We start from the raw sequence: 18,491 nt of genomic DNA on the forward strand, positions 1-18,491 counted from the left end.
AGAGACAGACAGATGCAGAGCATGAGTAGGGGAGGGGCGGAGAGAGAGAGGGAGACACCGTATCTGAAGCAGGCTCCCAGGCTCTGAGCTGTCAGCACAGAGCCTGATGTGGAGCTTGAACTCATGAACTGTGAGATCATGACCTGAGCCAAAGTCTGACACTTAACCAACTGAGCCACCCAGGCACCCCTATTTGTGAATTCTTAAGAAGCCCTTCAGTCCTTGGAAACTTAATTTTTTAAGGGAACTGTCTTCGCCTGCCACACCGGGCTCTGTGTGGCGTGGTTTACGGTTTCTGATGAAGGCACCACAGGCCTCATCCTGCCTGACGGTCACTGTCAGAGTCACCAGCCTGGTGGACCAGCCAGTCTCTGACTTTGCCTAGCCACCGAGGGCATCGTCTTCCTGTGTGCCGTGTCTCTGGGTGATAGAGATTCCATCAGGCTACTTTGTAGAGGAGTATATTTCATTTGTTCAAAATGTACTTGTTTCCCTTTATAAAGGATACTATTGACATCATGTTATCCCAGGATTGGGTGCAGGTGTGTCCACTGTACTGTGTAGCTGTGTGCCCCATCCCCACGCCCATCAGCCTTGATCTGTGGACCAAAGTGTCCCAGCCCTTTTGTCTGACCACAAATGAGCACCTGCTCTCCTTCTGCATGGCCATTTTCGTGCTGTGTCTGGACCCTGTCGAGTCCGTGTGTATGTTTGCAGCACAGTGGATGAGTCCATATATGGTGTTCTAGTTGCAGACATAGTGGAGAGAAAAAAGGTGGGAGAGTAAGGCTCTTCCTTTTTAGGTCATGGCCCCCATGGGTTTCCAGCACTTGTGACTTTGGCCGTGATAGCTCACTGGGCCCGTCTCAAGAGATGATCTGTGACACTCCCAGAGACCAGGTCGGGGGTTCTCTACAAATGCTCGCTCTTTCCCTCCCTTTGCCCATAGGACTAAGTTTCTAGTAGCGTCCTTTCCTGAGTTATATGAAGACTTGACATAGTTGTAGTTCTTTTTCCCTAGGGAGTAGAGTTTAGGAAACTTGAAGCGCACTGACCATATTTCAGATCGTTTAGTTAGCTCCTTCTCACTAAAATTCTTTAAATTTCAAGCAATCTTTACTGACAGGTGCCTTCTTCGCGCCCAGTTGATACGTGTGTAGGAGATGAAAGCGTATTTAATGGGAGTCTATAAAAATATAATTAAGGTAAAGTGGTTGTAAAGGGCAACCAAAACTGACTTTATCATCATCCTAATTTGGGATTATCCATACCAGTTAGCTGTGACCTGCAAACCCCCTCCCACCCTGCCTTGTTTTCTGCGTGCACAGATGTTAGCAAATGTTGCCTGTGGTTTGCTTTATGTAATAATAACAGTATCTAACCTTTACCGAGTACTTCCTAGTGGCAGGCTTGGTGGTAGTATTTCATTCCGTCCCTACCACAAGTCAGTGGAATGGGTGTGCTCTTATATCCCTGTCTTTTCACGTGGTCAGATGCGAGGCTCAGTGGTAGTCTGACCTCAGAGCTTCTGTAATCTGGGATTTCTGAAAGTTCAAGGTTAAAAATCTTCTTATGATGTCTTAGACTCCACTCCCAGTATACTGCTGTTTTGTTTTCTTAACTCAACTCGTACCTAAAAACGTAGATTAGTCGAGTGGAGATTTAAAGCTGTTCTGGAGCATGTTTCTTCACACTATGGGTGCTTTCCTTTTGCTTCATGGGAACAGCATTGTGAGAAGACAGTACACGGGAAGCCCAGTGGCCCTGACTCTCTGCCTCCTCCCTCTGTCTCAGTTTTGTGATGGTCAACAGTGTTGCCCTGGAAGGGGATGGCTGCAACCTTTGCTCTGAAGCAGAAGCTGAAATTATCGACATTTCTCACAAACTGAATTGCTCCCGAGAGGTAGGAGAGCATCTGAATGCACAGGTGCTTCTGTTCTGGCATCTTCTGCGGTGTGGTTGCTGCACTTTGTGTTTTGTCCACCTCTCAGTTCCCTCTTCCCCTCCTGCTGGGGTTGCCGGGTTAACTGATTCCTCCCCAGCAGGAACATCACTCCAGCAGATGCATAGATGAGCAGCCGCTGCCGGCGTCAGCCCCGGTCCTTCTGCAGGTGAGCCGGGAGAAGGTGGCTCTGCATATCTGGTGGACCAACCGGGGCCTCCTGGTCACATCTGACCGTCTCTAAATCCTGGCAGCATTTCCCCCTTTACCGGAGAAGCGATGCTAATTGCTCCGGGGACGACGCCGCACCTCTGGAAGAGCGGGACATCCCCTTTAAGGAGAGATACGATGCACTTTCCCGGGAGGCCTCACAAAAGGTTTGCTGTGGACCCCGATGCCCCCCAACAGACAGACAGATGGCTGTCACAGTTAGCCACCTGAGGGCGGAGGGCAGGGCTTTGGCAACATCAGCTTTTCCTATCACCCTTTTGTCCCTCCCGCACCCCAACCCCAGTACTTCTACTGCCTAGTATCAAGTTAATGAACATCCTCAGCTTTAAGAAACTTTATTCGAAGTTTTTTCCACCAATTTAAAGGTATTTGGAAATGTGAATGGAACTTAGAGTTAACTTTGGGGGCTTAGGATGTGCTGACTTAGATGTATTTATATAATACAAATATGTATTTATATATTACACAAATATGTATTGTATAATACTTAAATTATAATTATGATATATAAGTATATGAAAATATTTTTGTTATTTTATAAATAAAACAATGTAAATATTTATATCATATAAATACATATTTGTGTAATGTATGATATGCTGTACTATGTGATAAGATACAAATATATTTATAAAATACATTTACAAAAATATTTATAAAAATATAAAATCTGCAATGAGAAGGATAGATTTTCCCTAAAAGCTCGAACTTAACTTTTGATAGGATTTTAAGAAAAAAATGAAGCATTCTACCAAGTAGGGATTTTATATTTATGTGAATATGGGCCCCGATGGGGCTCTGTCAGAGCACTAACCACCTATGCTGTCCCCCGGGTGCGGTAGCTGCTCTGGTGGCTCCAGCCGCGGCTGGTCCTGAGCGGCCACACGCACAGCGCCTGCGAGGTGCTCCACGGGGCGGGGACCATGGAGATCAGCGTGCCATCTTTCAGTTGGAGGAACAGAAACAACCCCAGTTTCATCATGGTAATGTGGACGTTTATTTTCATCTGAAAGCTTTCATATAAGTATTGACATCAACACAGTAATCAACTATTTAATTGCTGCGATCCGTAAACACATACAAAAGCTGTAAATACAAACTTCCCCTGCTCCACACGTGCACTTAGTTTGATACACTGACCCCTGTCTAAACACCTCCCTGGGGACAAATAAACATGGCATTGCTCCTGTGTGGGGGGCGGGGGGCATCTTACAGAGTGTTTCCTCTCCAGGGACAGCACTGTTCTCAGGTCTGAGGCTCTGCGTTTTTAATTTTCTAAGGAAACAGGATCATGTCTTCATTAGCTATACTCCATCATCTTGTCTTAGGTTCCAAACGTGCCCATTTGCTCTGGCAGAAAAAGGCTACGGCTCTTGTAAGTTGGCTCAAGATGTTTCAATTAGTGGCCACCTGGTGTTTATTTTACCCAGGTCATAATGCTTTTATGTCAGGTACTTTTACTTCATGAAAAGGTGGGGAAACCCTCATGTTTTCAGATTCAGAGTAAACGAAACCATTCCCCAGTGTCATTCCGCACAGCAAACATGTCTACAGAAAAACCCATTGAGGTGCCCCCGGCACATGCATTTCTGGGTAACAGGTTGCTTACTTTAGCATCGAGCGCCATGAGAAATGGCCTTGTAGTCACTCCCCGTTTCTCAATGGCCACTTACATAGATCTCCATGCCTCTTGTTATCTCTGGCACGTATGCCCACTGCACCTTAGAGGAACCCACTGTGCCGGGGACTGGTTTCAACGGAGAGGTCAGCTCCACTCGGCACATTGGGAGCCTCCGCGTTGTGTCTCCGATCAGTGCTTAGGGTGGGTGGCTGGCTCTTGGAAGCTGTGCCCCGCAGTCTCAGGGGAGGAGAGCCACTTCCTGGCCTCACCTGAGGGGACCAAGAAGGCTGCGTCTCCTGTTTTGTCTAAGACTGGTGTGTTGGTGCTGCGGCAGGGCTCTCACTGCAGCATCACTATTCTCATTTCCTTTCCAGGGCATGTTGACCCCCACAGAGTACGCCCTTGCCAAGTGCTACCTCCCCTACGAGAACACCGTTCTGGCCACATACTGTGTAGCAATTGGGTTTCTTGTGGTCCTCATGTTAGCTCACTTTAAGCTCCTAGCCTCGCCTCTTCTCTTTGGTTGGAACTTGCTCAGAAAACTTAAGACAACGTAAAGCGCAGGAGACGCTTTTGCATTTCGTCACAAATAACAAAGGCAGGAAAACTGAACTCTGGGTAGTGCTCATGTGAGAAGGGGACAAAGGGGGTGGCGGTCTTTACACCCATCACAGGAACTGTAAATCACGGATGCGAACTCCTGCAAGGATAAATAGTTGACTGTACTGTTCTCATGCTATAACAATGGAACGTGTACTCTACAACAAGTCTGTTTTCTCATTTTATCAAATATATGTATAACCAAAGATCGTGTCTGTACAATATGTAAAAGCTATTAAAGTCTCACTTGCATGCACTATGCTGTCTGTCCTTCCCCAAGATGGAGCCGGCACCTGGGATTATGTGCGCACAAACACTGGGCTTGCTTCTGTCCCCCTACGAAGTGGGCCTCAGACTCCTATATATTATAAAGCTATGCACTTAAAATAAAAGTACAGACGCCACAAGCAGGAATATATTGTTTTCACAGACTTTTGTGCTTCTGTGCTCATTATGGAATCAGATTTTTAGCGAAGTGTAATTTTCTCTCCAGCAGGCCAAGCTGTTAAATCTGAATTTAATGTCTGTCCGTGATCAAAAGAAACCTGACAAAGAGCTGGGAAGGGGCTTTTGGTACTTAAAAATAAATATGTCTTGATAATTTGAAACCAGGTAAAACGTGTTCTTTTCCAAGAGTCCAACTCTGTGTTTGAAGAGGAAGTTGAGTTACTGCTGAGTGATAACATATATAACAGTATGCAGCTTTTGCTTTTTGTGCATATGGGGGTGTGTGTGGCTCTTCGGTTCACATTTTATGTGGAAAGTGCAATGGAAACACAGTAATTTCTACTTTATGTGTCTTTATGTGTCTCATTTCAGATCAGGGTTTTATGAAACAGGGAAGAGAGGTCCAGGAATTTAGGGATGCTGACATAAACGGTGTGCTTCTTACACTGACTATCTACAAAGTTATCCTTTCATTCATGGAAAAGTAGTATTTCAGTCTGGATGCATTTTTTTCTTTTTTCTTTTTTTTAGTCTGGATGCATTTATAAAGGATTACAAAATGCCTACTTATAGAGTAAACTTGACAATACTAAAGACTAAAAGGAAATGAAGTCATGTCAGCGAGGCTGTCACCTCTGGGTTTGTATTGTTGAAATCCACCTTTGGACATCTTTGCAGATTATCTCGCACCTAAGGCAACGACCCTCAAAGTTGTGGCTGTGGGTAGAATATGAAGCATCACCGCTATCGTGATTCTTGCTTTCTAGATACTGCGCTGTACGATAACTTCTGACGCTGCATTTACAAGTCTTTCGAGTGTGAGAAACAGCCATATATTTTGACTTTGTCTTCCAAATAAAGGTTGTGTAATATTTCTTCTTGAGAGCAGGCAAATGGAGATGCCATCCTTTGACTCTCTTGGGCTGGACACGAACACGGACACCTCTGTCATCTTCTTGCTCTTTGTTTACACTGGAAGCTGTGGCCCAAGTGGTTCGAAAACTTTGACTAAAGGGAATGGTTGACCTATTTCCACTCAGGGAACTTGTAAAAAGTCGTTAAATAGGAAAATAATCAAAAGACATATTGTCTGGAGAAAAAAAATCCTTGGTTCTTGAAAAGCTTGTGATGTTGGTACAAAATTATTTGTAAGAGGTGAATGATTAATGTGGATAATTTATATATATATGCATATATATATTTAATCAAAGATATTTTTAAAAGCACTAACCTGAAGAATATCCTAAATTCTACACACACCATTCTCTTTTTTAGAGCAAGCAGCAGGTAATGTTGACATTTAGCGGTTCAGCACGATAAAAACACGTTTCTTTTACAGATACAGCCTGATCGAGGCACAAAGATCTACAAGGATTTTTGAGTAATTATAGAAAATAATATTACATTTTGTGGTCTGTACAGTTATAATAAACCAGCAGTAAAACAACAAGAATATATGAAGGGAGACTCTTGTCCAAGCATATCACACTCTAGAGAATCATGTGTAGACAGGACACACTTTGCAGTGGTGAATGTAGTAGGTTGTCTGCTCAGAGTAGGTCTAACTTAATGCCTGAGGTTGGCAGCGACTCAGATATGATTGAAACGGGTTTCTCTCCACCCTGTGACTTGGGGTCTAGCCTCGCTCCTGGGCCAGTGCAGCTCGGGAGAGGTGGCCACTTGCCCACGCATGTGGCTCACTGCCTCATACCCCTGCCACTGCAATCATGCCTGATAAGCCAGAAAAAAGTGCCATTTCTCCCCCCTTTATCAAGTTCCTGCCGAATCAAGAAATCACTGAATGGATGACTGAAAGGGGCCCTCACCCAGAGGGGTTTCACTGCAGCACCACCCAAGTGAGAGTGCTGGTTTGCAGCGACACAAATTGGTGGGGGTGGGGAGGCTGTGGAAGGTTGTGTTCAGTGAAAACAAAAGCTACAAACCAAACCTGAGGGGAACAGAGGTAGCCAGAGGCTTGGTGGTCACACAGGTCAGAACAGGACAGGGCGGCAGCTGGATGAAACCGGGAACTCCCTACTTTCTACCATGGCTTGGGGCTGACAGACAATCCTGGAATAAATGTTCCACCTGGTGGGGTGGCCAAGGGAGGAGAGGCAGGTGGAGAGAAGGTGCCAGAAGGCGCACCCACCTGCCCCAGGGCTGCCTCACAAAAGTTCGTACTGTTTGAGGTGCATCCTCTGGATGATGTCACGGCAGTCATTGAACACTCTGCGAATGTTCTCGGTGTCCACGGCACAGGTGAAGTGTGGGTAGCAGTAATGTTTGCCGTCCCCTGTCGCTGTGCTGATCCTCTGGAAAAAAAAAAAAAGCCATCTATGCTGTGGGACCCTGACCACCACGCCCAGGGGTACATGGGAACACTGCTGCTACTCCATTAATTCTTGGAGAAGAATTTGGGCAATACTTTGATCAAAGACAAGAGGAGCTGGGATTGTGACTGTTTTAATACTGAATACCCTGCTGGAAACTCAAAGAACGTCACACTTACCTCTGGCCACAGAAGCTTAGTGTTCAGTTGAGAGAGGACATATATTTAAAAGACAGCCTCTCAGGGTTGCCTGGGTGGCTCTCAGTCGGCTAGGCATCCGACTTCAGCTCAGGTCATGATCTCACAGTTCGTGAGTTCGAGCCCCGCGTCAGGCTCTGTGCTGACAGCTCACGGCCTGGAGCCTGCTTCGGATTCTGTGTCTCCCTCTCTTTCTCTACCCCTCCCCAACTCATGCTCTGTCTCTCTCTGTCTCTCAAAAATAAATAAACATAAAAAAATGTTTAAAAATAAATAAATAAAAGACAGCCTCTCAAAGAAGTCAGGGTAGAATTTTCCGGAAATAAATGTCAGTCCCACACCAGCACTGTCCAATGGAACTTTTTGCACTAATGGAAATGTTCTGTATTTCCCCTCTTCTTACGGGAGCCACTATCACTAACTGACGCAACAGAGACTGGAGTTTTAGTTTTATTTAATTTTAATTAATTTAAATTTAAATATCCACATATCACTAGTGGTTCCACGTGGATGGCTCATCCGTCCTACTGAGCCCTCCTCCACGTAACAACTTGAGCATTTCCTGGGGCAGGGTTGGGGGGGGGTCCCCTGGTTAGCAGTGGGAGGCTTCATGGGCTTTCTCCCACAGGAGAAAAAACATGACTGATGAGGATTCAGAAGGACATCTTGGAGGGATACGTCACGTGCATTGGGAAGTCAGGTGGGGCAGTGTGGAGACAGGCTGCCATGGGCTGAATGGTGTTCTCCCCCACCAATTCCTGTGCGAAGCTCTAACCCCCAGCACCTCTGAGTGTGACTGTATTTGGAGATAGGATCTCTTTTTAAAGAGGTAATTACGGGGCACCTGGGTGGCTCAGTCGGTTAAGTGTCCGACTTCGGCTCAGGTCATGATATCGTGGTCTGTGAGTTCAAGCCCCACATCGGGCTCTGTGCTGCAGCTCAGAGCCCGGAGCCTGCTTCGGATTCTGTGTCTCCCTCTTTCTGCCCCTCTCCCGCTCCCTCTCTCTCTCCCTCCTTCTCAAAAATAAATAAGCAGTACAAAAGAAAAAAGATAAGTTAAAATGTGGTCATATGGGTGAGCCCAAACCCGTAAGGCTGGTGTCCTCATAGGAAGAGGGGAGATTGGGACACACACACACACACACAGGAAAGGCCATGTGGCGACACAATGAGAAGGTGAACATCCATAAGCCGAGGAGAGAGGCCTCAGGAGAAACCAACCCTGTCGACATCTTGATCTCAACTTCTAGCCTCCAGAACGGTAAGAAAATAATGTGTTAAGCCCCCAGTCGGTGGTGCTTTGTTATGGCCTCTCCAGCCAGCGAATGTAGAGGTCACATGGAGCTTTCTTCATAGGTGCCCACAGGGATCCCCGGACGTCCTCCTCGTCCCCCCTCCCATCCCCTTTCTTGCAAAGCATCTTGGGAATCAAGATGAGACCCCTGCTGGGCTGGGTTAAAGATGTTCATCAGGTTATGAACCTCCTCCTGGGAGCACAGACTTATTTTTAGCAATAGGATTCTCTTGAGCAATTATAATTTTTAAAAAACTTAAGGACACTGAAACGTGTAGGGTAGGTATCTTTATAGCCCTAGAACATGGGGAGCAAGAGCCGTGTCACACGGAGTGGGCGAATAAGTAACAGGCTTTCTTCTGTAATGATCTGACCAGTCTGTCCCCGCCTGGGGCAACAAGAATGTCAGGCAGAGTCATTACAAAGGTAGTGGCCGTCTGCTTATCTCTAAACACACTGATTTTCACTTTAAATGACAGCAATAAGCTTGTCAAGGAAAACTGGGCAATTCCAGACTGTGCTTGATTGGGTCCCCTGGCTTTGCCCATCTCTGAGGTCCCCTGTCAGGAGATGATGTTCAAGGTAAAAGAAATCAGAGGGGAGCTCATACAACAATACCAGAAAGAGAAGCCCGATTAAAGCATACAGGCTTCTAACAGATGCCTAAGGAATCAAGACACAGGGTGCCACTCACGCTTACCACCTGCTTTAAAAGGTCTGGTGACACTTGCCCCGGAGGACTCTCTGGCCCAGGTCTGGGCGTGGGCTTGCAGGTGGTTTCCAGTTGAGGGACAGGACCACTTGACGGTGACTAGGGGAACACGGGGGGCTGACCACCTGGCCTTCCCTCCTCCTGGCTCCTGGCCCCTTTCGTTCTGAGTTCCTCCTGCTCTGGGGATGAGTTGGGCCTCCCCGTCGTGGGAGGAAGTGACCCTGGTGGTCCTTGCCCTCCTCATGCGATGACAGTTGAGAATGCTCAGACAGCATGTGGCTCTTTCTTACAGAGGGGTCTATCTCATTATGCCCTTGCCATTCTCTCCCCAAGCCCACCTTTACCTCCTCAAGGCCAGGTCCCCCCACAGACCTCTCCCTCTCCATGTACGGCCTCTATTCCCCACCCCGTCTCAGAGCCTTCTATCACCAAAGTTATTGTTTCGCCCGAATTTGCTCCCGTCCAGATTCGATACTGTTAACCATTTCTGTAACCTGCCCCGTTGCCTTCTAGGTCTGGGGTTAGGGCTTCCAACTGAAAACTCCTCCCACGACTTACTGGCCCAGGCAAATTCCACCATAAAAAAAAACCTAAATCAATAACCCCTAGGCGTTTATTTCCCTGATTTGCAAACTGCATACAAGCCAGATTTCACCCATTGTTAGAGAATCAAAGGTTTCTTCCCCACATCAAATGGTGGTGGCACGGCCATTCATTTGGGAGGGGGGAGCTCTGTTTCTAATCTTTAAATGCCTCATAGGCACACTTAGTCCTCATTAGGACTTTTAGTCCTCATTAGGACAGCTTTTTGTGTGTTTTTATATTTTATGGCCTTGCAAGATGTTCCTCCAAAAGGAAGCCTGTGATAAACTACAAACCGATTTACCTTATCCAAGAGATTCACAAGGCACACGGGCATAGCAAAGGTTCTAGAAAGTCTGACAACGGAGAAACCTGTCTCACTTGATTTATTTCCCAGATTTACTCCTTGCAGAGCCCTTTCCCTGTGCTACCTGTTAACCTCCTGGGGAATACTGTTCCTCAGAACTCACCCTGGGGACTTGACTTCTTATCCTTGTTACTTTCTCACTCAGTATAAGATTTCAGGAGGCAACCGATGGGGGCCGGTGGTGGGAATAGGATAACGAGGTTCCCCTGAGGAGTCAGGAAGGCACCTGATCCCCGTGGAAATGTCAGGCAGACTGTGGGACCGTCCCTGCTGCACACTGGGCCAATTGTCACCTCTCCAGAAGCACACAGTCCACGTATATACAATTCTTTCACTTTTTATGTAAATTTGAAATCATCTCAAAATAAAAAGTTAAAAAAAAAAAAGAGAGATCTGAATTTTTCTGAATGTCTGAATTAGCCTCTTATTGGTGAGTGAATGAAAGGGGGAGGGGCACCCAGTGTGGGTGCTGGTATTTCAGACTCTGCTAAAGGCTTCTTTCCTTTTAGGAAAACACAAGTGAACACAGTCTGGTGGGGGTCTCAGTGCCATTCTCTGGGGCCTTGTGCTGTGCTCCTTGTTTTCCCTTGGGCGCTGTGTGATCTGAGGTGAAAAGCCCCACCTCTCTGAACCCCAGTATGGTCAGTGGTGAGATGAAGTAATAATTCCTTCACCTCTCATAATTTGGGTGGAGATTAAATCAGATCATGAAAGGGTAAGTGATATGCAAATTGCAAAGAACAATACAACTCTAAGGAGGTAGGAAAGCAAAGAATAAAACTGCTTACCAAAAACAGGTCTCGGATAAAGAACTTGGCTCTTGTAACTTTGGGATCTTCTCCTGCATCTGGTGTTGCTGTAAAAATTACAAGTGGAATTTTGTTTAGGTGATGAGAATACAACTCTATGGAAAATGGAAGAGGAATTACAAAGTAGGGCTGCGGTGCACTCACAGCACTAAAAGACACTCAGAGCAAAGCAGAAAGCTGAAATGTAACTTTCTCTCATTTAGCAGCTGATGAAAGTTTTGGTTTTGTTTCTGATGATGGGGGATGACTCCCACTCAGAGAAAATGAAAGCATGCCACTGAACACTGACCAATCCCACAGCTGCCATCCCCTTCAGAGCTCCCTTGAGAGAGAAGGTTCCAGGGGCTGTGGTTTTAGCAGTGGTTGTGCTCATCCGGTCTGCATTCTCTTAGCCTTGTTCCCGGGAGACCCTCCCCTTCACTGTTCCTACCACGGAGCCCTTCTGTGAAATTGACTGTAGTAACCTGATTCTTCTCCCATGCAGATTCCAAGTTCCTAAAATCTCGGCTTCCCTGCATGGTCTCATCGCTCTTTTCCTTCTCTATTGCAACTACTATGATTATATGATTATTCACGCGGAGCAGGTGATGGGGAATTCTACAGGTGCTGAGTCTGCCCTGATCTGGAGACCTGCCATGCTTGACCCAGGGCAGGTGCCTGGGCAGGTGCAGAAGGGAGGGAGGAGCAGGCAGAGGGAGGAGCACAAGATCCACTGAGGGTGTGTGTGGGAGGAGCACAGGATCCACAGAGGGTTGAGGGTTTGGAGCACAGGATCCCCTAAATGTGTGTGGGAAAGGAGCACAGGATCCACGGAGGGTTGTGGTGGGGAACCTAGCTTGTAATATTTTCTGGCCGTGTCACGTGTGGCCTCAGCTTGTGGTGAGATTAAGTCTGTGTTGGTAGGGATTGCAAGTAGAGTTGTGGTTGTGTTTCAGAAAGATTTTGGCAGCAATCCAAAGACCGTTCTGGAAAGTTGAGTGAGCAGAATAAGGAAGCCTGGGCAGGATGCTACCTTGACCAGATCCGGAACTGAGAAGAAGGGAAGGAGGGCCCAGACCAAGACAGAGAGGAGGGAGAGCACATGACAGTGGACGCTTCAGTGTTGACTGTCCAGAGTGTGGGGATGGGAGCCTGGCTTGCTGAGGGCCGTAGTCCAGAGATGAGAGGGCAATGCAAGCTGAGCTCTGCTGACTTCTCTTACACCAGGGGCTCAACACCAGACTGGCCAACGTTAGCACAAGGATGAAGAATTTTCTTCACTTCTTATCTAAGTTTCTAGGACAGTCCCTTTCATTCTGCTTTATCTTGCTGGGGTTCAAATTTTAGGAAGTGGTAGCATTTCACTGCCAATGAACCCCTCCTACAAGGTGGGCCGAGAACCGAGGAGCCGCAGTTGGAAACGGGGTGTACCCTGGGCCAGGGCTTTAGCACTGAGAGCCCCCTGCCCCTGAACCCCGCACTTGGTTGCCAGGCCATCCTACTGGTAGCCAAAGTCATTGCTGGGCCGTGGTGGCTGGAAGGGTGGGCTTGGGCATGAAGGTTCAGAGGCTGCCTCGTCCTGGCAAGCTCTACCTGAGTGATCTTGAACGACTGACTACCTCTAGCAGCTCACTTTCCACAGGAAAACATGCAAATAACAAACTTCCGCGTAGGGTTACAGTGAGAGTCAAGGTCGACGTAAAGGGCTGACACAGTGCCAAGTTCAGGACAGACCCAGCCAAGACACCAAGAGAGAGTACTTAATAGACACACACCCAAAAGTGCCCTGTCTTCTCCTGCACAGTTTGAATGGAAAGTCAAACCCCGACAAATGGAATCCTAAATAGGACATTTTAACACTCTAGCATTTGAAGGTGGGGGCAGCAGTCCGGAGAGCTGATGCAAATTAATTGAATTTCCTAAATTTTCATCACATCTGTTGGAACTACAGTTACAGGGCTAATGAAAAAATAACCAAATTTTTTCCTGAATCAGAACTGGTTTTGAAATCTTACCATCTTCAGGAACAGTATAATTTGCATACTCTGGGAAATAATCTTCAATTTTTGATTTCCCCGCCAAGACTTTTTCTGCCAGCATATCCTGTTTGTTCAAGAACAAGATGATAGAAATGGTCCGCAACCACCTGAAAAGAGAAATAAACATACAAACTTCACATCTGCTAGTACGTGAAAGTACCTCTAACAGAGGAGGTACTCAGTGAAAAGAACAGCACTTCCATCTTCCTGAAATGTACAGGATCTAGAATGATTTGATGTACTAATCTTGTGGACCCCCACTCCATCTGGATGCAAGACATTCTTATAGTAAGTAAACCTCATAATAAATAAATAGAGTTAATTTAGCAGTTCAGTATTTTCTAATTAATCTTTACTGAGAATATAAATTTACTGGTACCAAAGCCAAGGTTTATTTATGGAATAAATACACCCGGAGTTTTACTAAGAAAGGGTCAGATAAACTAGAAGTTAGAGCGATAATAACAATAAAATACATGAGTCATTAGCTAATCACACAGAATGTAATTTGTAGCTGGCTTGAGTCAGAACAGGCCGAATTTCTCCAGAGGTGGAGCAGGTTGTTAACCAGATATCGGTCATGACCACTGCATTGGACAAGTTAAGGGGAGGGGCTCTGTTACAGTGAAGGAAAGGTTCTCTCTCATTTTTTTCCTAAACAGACATGAGAACTGGCTTAAGATGAGCTCAGTATGCACATCAGCAAAGCCTTTGTAAATTCTGTTATTTCAAAGGAATCAAGCTGATGACTAGTGCACAGGAATCTTACTATGAATTAGAAACACAATCCATTCTTCCTCCAAGTGGAAATAGTTTTACTGTTCCTTGTTATAAAATACATAATCCTGGTAAAAATGAATTTGTAATTACAGAAAATACATAGAAAAAAATCAAATGTAATTACACACAAAGGCAACTATTAGAACTGTTATGTTTTTACTTCCAGGTTTTTTCCTATTCTCAGACATATTTATAAAATAAGATCATGGTGTTTTTTAATCTGCTTTTTCATTGAACAGTATTGTGGTCATTTTCTCATGTGGTTGTGTGTGTGTGTGTGTGCTTACATATATATATTTAAATTTATATATATATATATAAATTATATATAAATATATAGTATGTATAAATGTAAAATTTATATATACGCTTATATAAAATTTTTTAATGACTCCAAAGTATTCCTTCATGTACCCAGTATTTCCTGACTTTTTTTCTTTCTCATTAACTGTCTCAATACTATATTACTGAGAACAAGTGTTAAACACTTGATAACTACTTTCCTGATAATCCGAATGTTTTGCAAGGTCAGCTTACGTTTCCTGTCCTCCTTGGTGATATTTCTTCTTAAATAGTTCAGAAGACACTTCGATTTTTATATAGGTATGTATCGTGTGTGTGTGTTTGCTGGGTTCCTTTCTAAAATAATCACCCCTTTGCACTAGTAGCAATTTCAAACATGATTATGCTGTGCCTTTGACCTGTAAGGGATCTTCTAGAGATCATCTAGTTATTTGTGGATGGTACTTTCTAAATTTTAAAAACCAAGCAAAACCATTTTTTAACCCTCGATATAATCTTGAGCTTTAAAAACAGATATTTAAACTTTCTTTCTTTCTTTTTTTTTATTTTAGAGAGGGAGAGAGGGGCAGAGAGAGAAGGGGAGAGAGAATCTTAAGCAGGCTCCATGCTCAGCATGGAGCCCAACGTGGGGCTCGATCTCACAACCCTGAGATCATGACCCGAGCCGAACTCAAGAGTCAGTCACTGAACTGGCTGAGTCACAAAGACGCTCCTTAAATTTTCTTAACAGAGCACTATGAGAGCTTCATCGAGGACTACTGCCCATTTTAAGTGGGTCTATACACGAGATGGACCAAAAGAGATCCTGCTAATGGTTTTGGGTTTACCAGTAAGAAAAGAATGAATATATCTGGAGAATAAAAATGAAAGCGAGCTGAGAGGTATTTTTAATGAAAGAAAATTTGCGATCCAGAGGTGCAACTGAATTTCTTATTTTTATAACCTGTTGTTCCAGATGCTTTCGAAAAGATCCAGGGACTCTCTGAGCCTGTTGGTGTTGTTATCTTCCCGAATCACCATGTTGTAGCTGCTGCAGGCCGCAACATAAATGATAGCCGTGACATCTTTGTGGAAGAAGAGAGAAAAAGGGAAGCCCCCTAGTTAGAGAGCCACTGTGTGGTTATGATCAAGTACACGTCCAGCTGCTACTCATTTTCATCCCGTGATTATAAGAATGACTTAAAGAAGCACTGTGTGTGTGGTTGTTTCAGTAATGCACCCGTATGAGCAAATGACAAATGTAAATTTAGGATGCTTAAATTCCTTTTTTAAATTAAAAAAAATTAATGTTTATTTTTGAGAGAGAGAGAGAGAGAGAGAGCGAGTGGGTTAGGGGCAGAGAGAGAGGGAGACACAGAATCTGAAGCTGGCTCCAGGCTCTGAGCTGTCAGCACAGAGACCGACACGGGGCTCGAACTCACGGACTGTGAGATCCTCCCCTGAGCCGAAGTCGGACTCTTAACCTACTGAGCCACCCAGGTGCCCTGGGATGCTTAAATTCTTTATGAGATTCACATTTAAGGCATTTGATGGGTGGTCTAATCTGATTCAAAGCACAGAAATCACCGTTAAAGCACTGGATCCATTTTCTTCTCTCGTCCCTCTGGCCGCCGACATCAAACATGCTGTGGAAGAACAACAGGACACGATGACGGGGTTGGGGGGGGGGTGACACCTCTGTGCTTCTTTCCTTGGCTGAGGCTCCCGGCCTGAAGCACCGCCCCATGGGTGGCCCCCGCAGACTGCTCCACTGGCTCTAAGTTTCTGCCTGACCCGGAAGTCCCCACCAAGCTGTTCCTTGGGGTCACAGCCCTCACTCTGTGGTCACCAGGCCAGCTTGGGCCCCTCTTCTCAGGGCAGCCTGTGCCAGGCATCCCCCTGCCTGAGCGGGTCCTCTGTACCTACCCAAAGGCCACTGGATCTTTCTCACCTTCTCAGGTGGCTCTGGTTCCCATGTTCCTCCCTGCCCTAAACTTACTGCAGGCCCTTTAGGGCCACAGAGTCTGTACGGACTTATCCAAAAGGACAGCGAGGCACATTTGGGATGTTTGATGTCCCAGGGCCCATGGGAGGAAAGCTGGGCTCCCCGACCCCATCAGGACGCCAGCAGAGAGCCAGGGCAGGGGGCGTCCTGCCCTTGTCTCTGCAGCTGGTCTGCTCTCAACAACTTACTGAAAGTTTACTTTGTCCACTTGGAATCGGGTCTCAAAAATCCCCGATGTCAGAACTCGGCATCTGAGAAGGTCCTGAGAACAAGAAGACAAACCAAGTGGCAGCACTGTTCTTCAGAAGGAAAAGCCCTGAATGTAACCATAATAATGGAGTTTTTCAGATGACCATCTCTTCCAATTGTAAGAGAAACAATAATAACTAAAAAGTCAGACAAATACTCTGTCTCACCACCTCCCTCCCAGCAGAAAGTCACAATTAATGTATTAGTTTTGTCTTAGAGACTTAGTAGCTGTGCTTTAATTTCCTTTAGTAGGTTTTTTGTTGTTGTTGTTGTTGTTGTTGTTTTTTAATTTATCACTTCTGCATGTATGTCCATGCCTGTCCTGCACCTGACAGGAGACCCCGCGGCTCTCTGCTTGCTGCACCTACCTGCAAAGCCACCTGCTCCGGGTACAGACCTTCTGGGTGGGAGAAACCAAAGGCTCGAAAACAAAGGTTTGGATAGTTTTGAGCTCTTGGGGTCAGCCTCACAGAGAGATGGATTTTGGGGTGAGAGAGGAGCTCAGGCCTTCAGGAGAGGCAGAGAGGAGAGAGATGCCAGGAGGAGCCCACTGCCAAGGCCCTCCAGGGGACATAGGACACTGGCGGGGGGGGTGTTGGAGAGGCTATTTGAATGGAGCCCCCTAACTTCTTTGGCGTTCACTAGCTCTAGAGGCTGCTGGGAGCCTCCTAAGCTGAGCAATTCAGGGTTTTCTCCAAGTCTCTGCAGATGCCTGAGTGCCAAAGGTTTCGAGGGGGCACAGAGGGTCCCTCTCTTCTACTTACGAATGTGCAGTGGGATGCTTTTATCCAGCTCAACCCAAAGACGACGCTCTGGGTCACACCCGGAGAGCGTGCCTGTGATATGTGAGCCAGGCCAGGGCCCAAAGCAGAATGGGCAGAGTTTACCAAGCTGGTGAAGCACAGGTTCAGTTTTCCGTTCACAGCTCCCAGAGGCATGGGACTGGCACATTCCTATTCCACAGGGGAAATTACTTTGATATTGCAGTTTAGAAATCTAGTAGGTTTTAGAGAGCTAAGTCAGGAGGCACAGCACAGGTTCTGGTGGGTACGCTGCGTGTACGTGCAGGGACAGTGGAAATGATTTGCCAGAAGTAGCTATCTTGTGGAATCCCTCCTCCTTAATCCACATTAATCAGTGAGTGATAACTGGCACTTCCTCTAGTCCCAGAAAGTTCAAACAGGTGGTTGCGGGCTCCCGCTTCACATACCTGGTCTGTGGGTGTGTAGTCCACCAGACTGACACTGTCGATTCTTTCCAGGAAGCTGAAAAGAAAGCCAGCATGGGCTCAGTAGTGTTCTCTGATGGCTTCTCTCCGGGACTGCGGGCCAAGGGGTTGGGATCCTCACACAAGCACAGGAGGGCAGGGGCAGGCAGAGAAGCTGGGGTAAGTTCCCCCTTCCTTCCCTGAATATGTGTCCTCCCAGACAGCAGAACATTCCCGATGGAGGGGCCAAGGTTGACTTTTCTTTTCTTTTTTACCTCTTTTTTTTTACCTTCCCTCTTCCCTTTTGCCCACCACCCTAGAGTTGGGGGGGGAGGGGCCACTCAGCAATTGGGGAGAGGCACAGGGCCTCCTTCAAAGCCACGCTAGTAGCAGAAGCCCATGTTGCAACACAAACACAACGCGGGAGGTCAGAGTCGTTCCTTTAGCGTCACGGGTTCCTAATAAGATCCAAGTAATGTGCGAGCGTGCACACATCAGCAGGTTTAACCTGGTGTGTTCACCTGGAGGGACTCACAGAGGGAGGGAGAAGTAAATGAAAGGAAAGGAGAGGAAGGAAATCGCACTGTATGTGTACGTGGAAGGAGACGTGGGCACTTGCTCTCTCTCCCCACAGAGAGGCCGCCCTGTCCATCTCCTCGCCAACCTTGCTTTATTCTTCTACATGGCACTTACCACGGCCTGACACGAGTCGCATTTATTTATGTTTATTATCTATCTCTTCCTCCAAAACGCGAGACCCCCAGGGCAGGTCTTTGTCTCGCTGGCCCAGGTATCCCCGGCACCTAGCGCAGGCCTGG

The 18,491-nt window shown here is 46.4% G+C and overlaps 2 protein-coding genes across 23 annotated transcripts in view; one reads left to right on the forward strand and one right to left on the reverse strand.

Moving 5' to 3' along the window:
- Positions 1-4,651, forward strand: part of MPPE1 (metallophosphoesterase 1) — a 55,645-nt gene extending 50,994 nt beyond the window's left edge. For 17 of the 18 annotated variants that reach the window (XM_078435438.2, XM_078435433.2, XM_078435434.2 and 14 more), the window contains 5 exons: positions 1,795-1,903; positions 2,043-2,111; positions 2,197-2,319; positions 3,016-3,156; positions 4,169-4,651. In XM_078435438.2, the coding sequence (XP_078291564.1) occupies positions 1,795-1,903; positions 2,043-2,111; positions 2,197-2,319; positions 3,016-3,156; positions 4,169-4,351 (625 nt within the window). In that variant the 3' untranslated portion in view covers positions 4,352-4,651. The remainder of the gene's footprint in view (positions 1-1,794; positions 1,904-2,042; positions 2,112-2,196; positions 2,320-3,015; positions 3,157-4,168) is intronic. The other variant, XM_078435442.1, reaches the window with a different exon arrangement.
- Positions 3,147-18,491, reverse strand: part of GNAL (G protein subunit alpha L) — a 152,179-nt gene continuing 136,834 nt past the window's right edge. For all 5 annotated transcript variants that reach the window (XM_060613213.3, XM_060613215.3, XM_060613216.3 and 2 more), the window contains 7 exons: positions 17,677-17,731; positions 16,406-16,479; positions 15,800-15,858; positions 15,177-15,297; positions 13,127-13,257; positions 11,112-11,179; positions 3,147-7,153 (listed from right to left, as the gene is read on the reverse strand). In XM_060613213.3, the coding sequence (XP_060469196.1) occupies positions 7,007-7,153; positions 11,112-11,179; positions 13,127-13,257; positions 15,177-15,297; positions 15,800-15,858; positions 16,406-16,479; positions 17,677-17,731 (655 nt within the window). In that variant the 3' untranslated portion in view covers positions 3,147-7,006. The remainder of the gene's footprint in view (positions 7,154-11,111; positions 11,180-13,126; positions 13,258-15,176; positions 15,298-15,799; positions 15,859-16,405; positions 16,480-17,676; positions 17,732-18,491) is intronic.

This window comes from Panthera onca, chromosome D3 (genome assembly GCF_046562875.1).
Source record: "Panthera onca isolate mPanOnc1 chromosome D3, mPanOnc1 haplotype 2, whole genome shotgun sequence".
Taxonomy (NCBI): Eukaryota; Metazoa; Chordata; class Mammalia; order Carnivora; family Felidae; genus Panthera; species Panthera onca.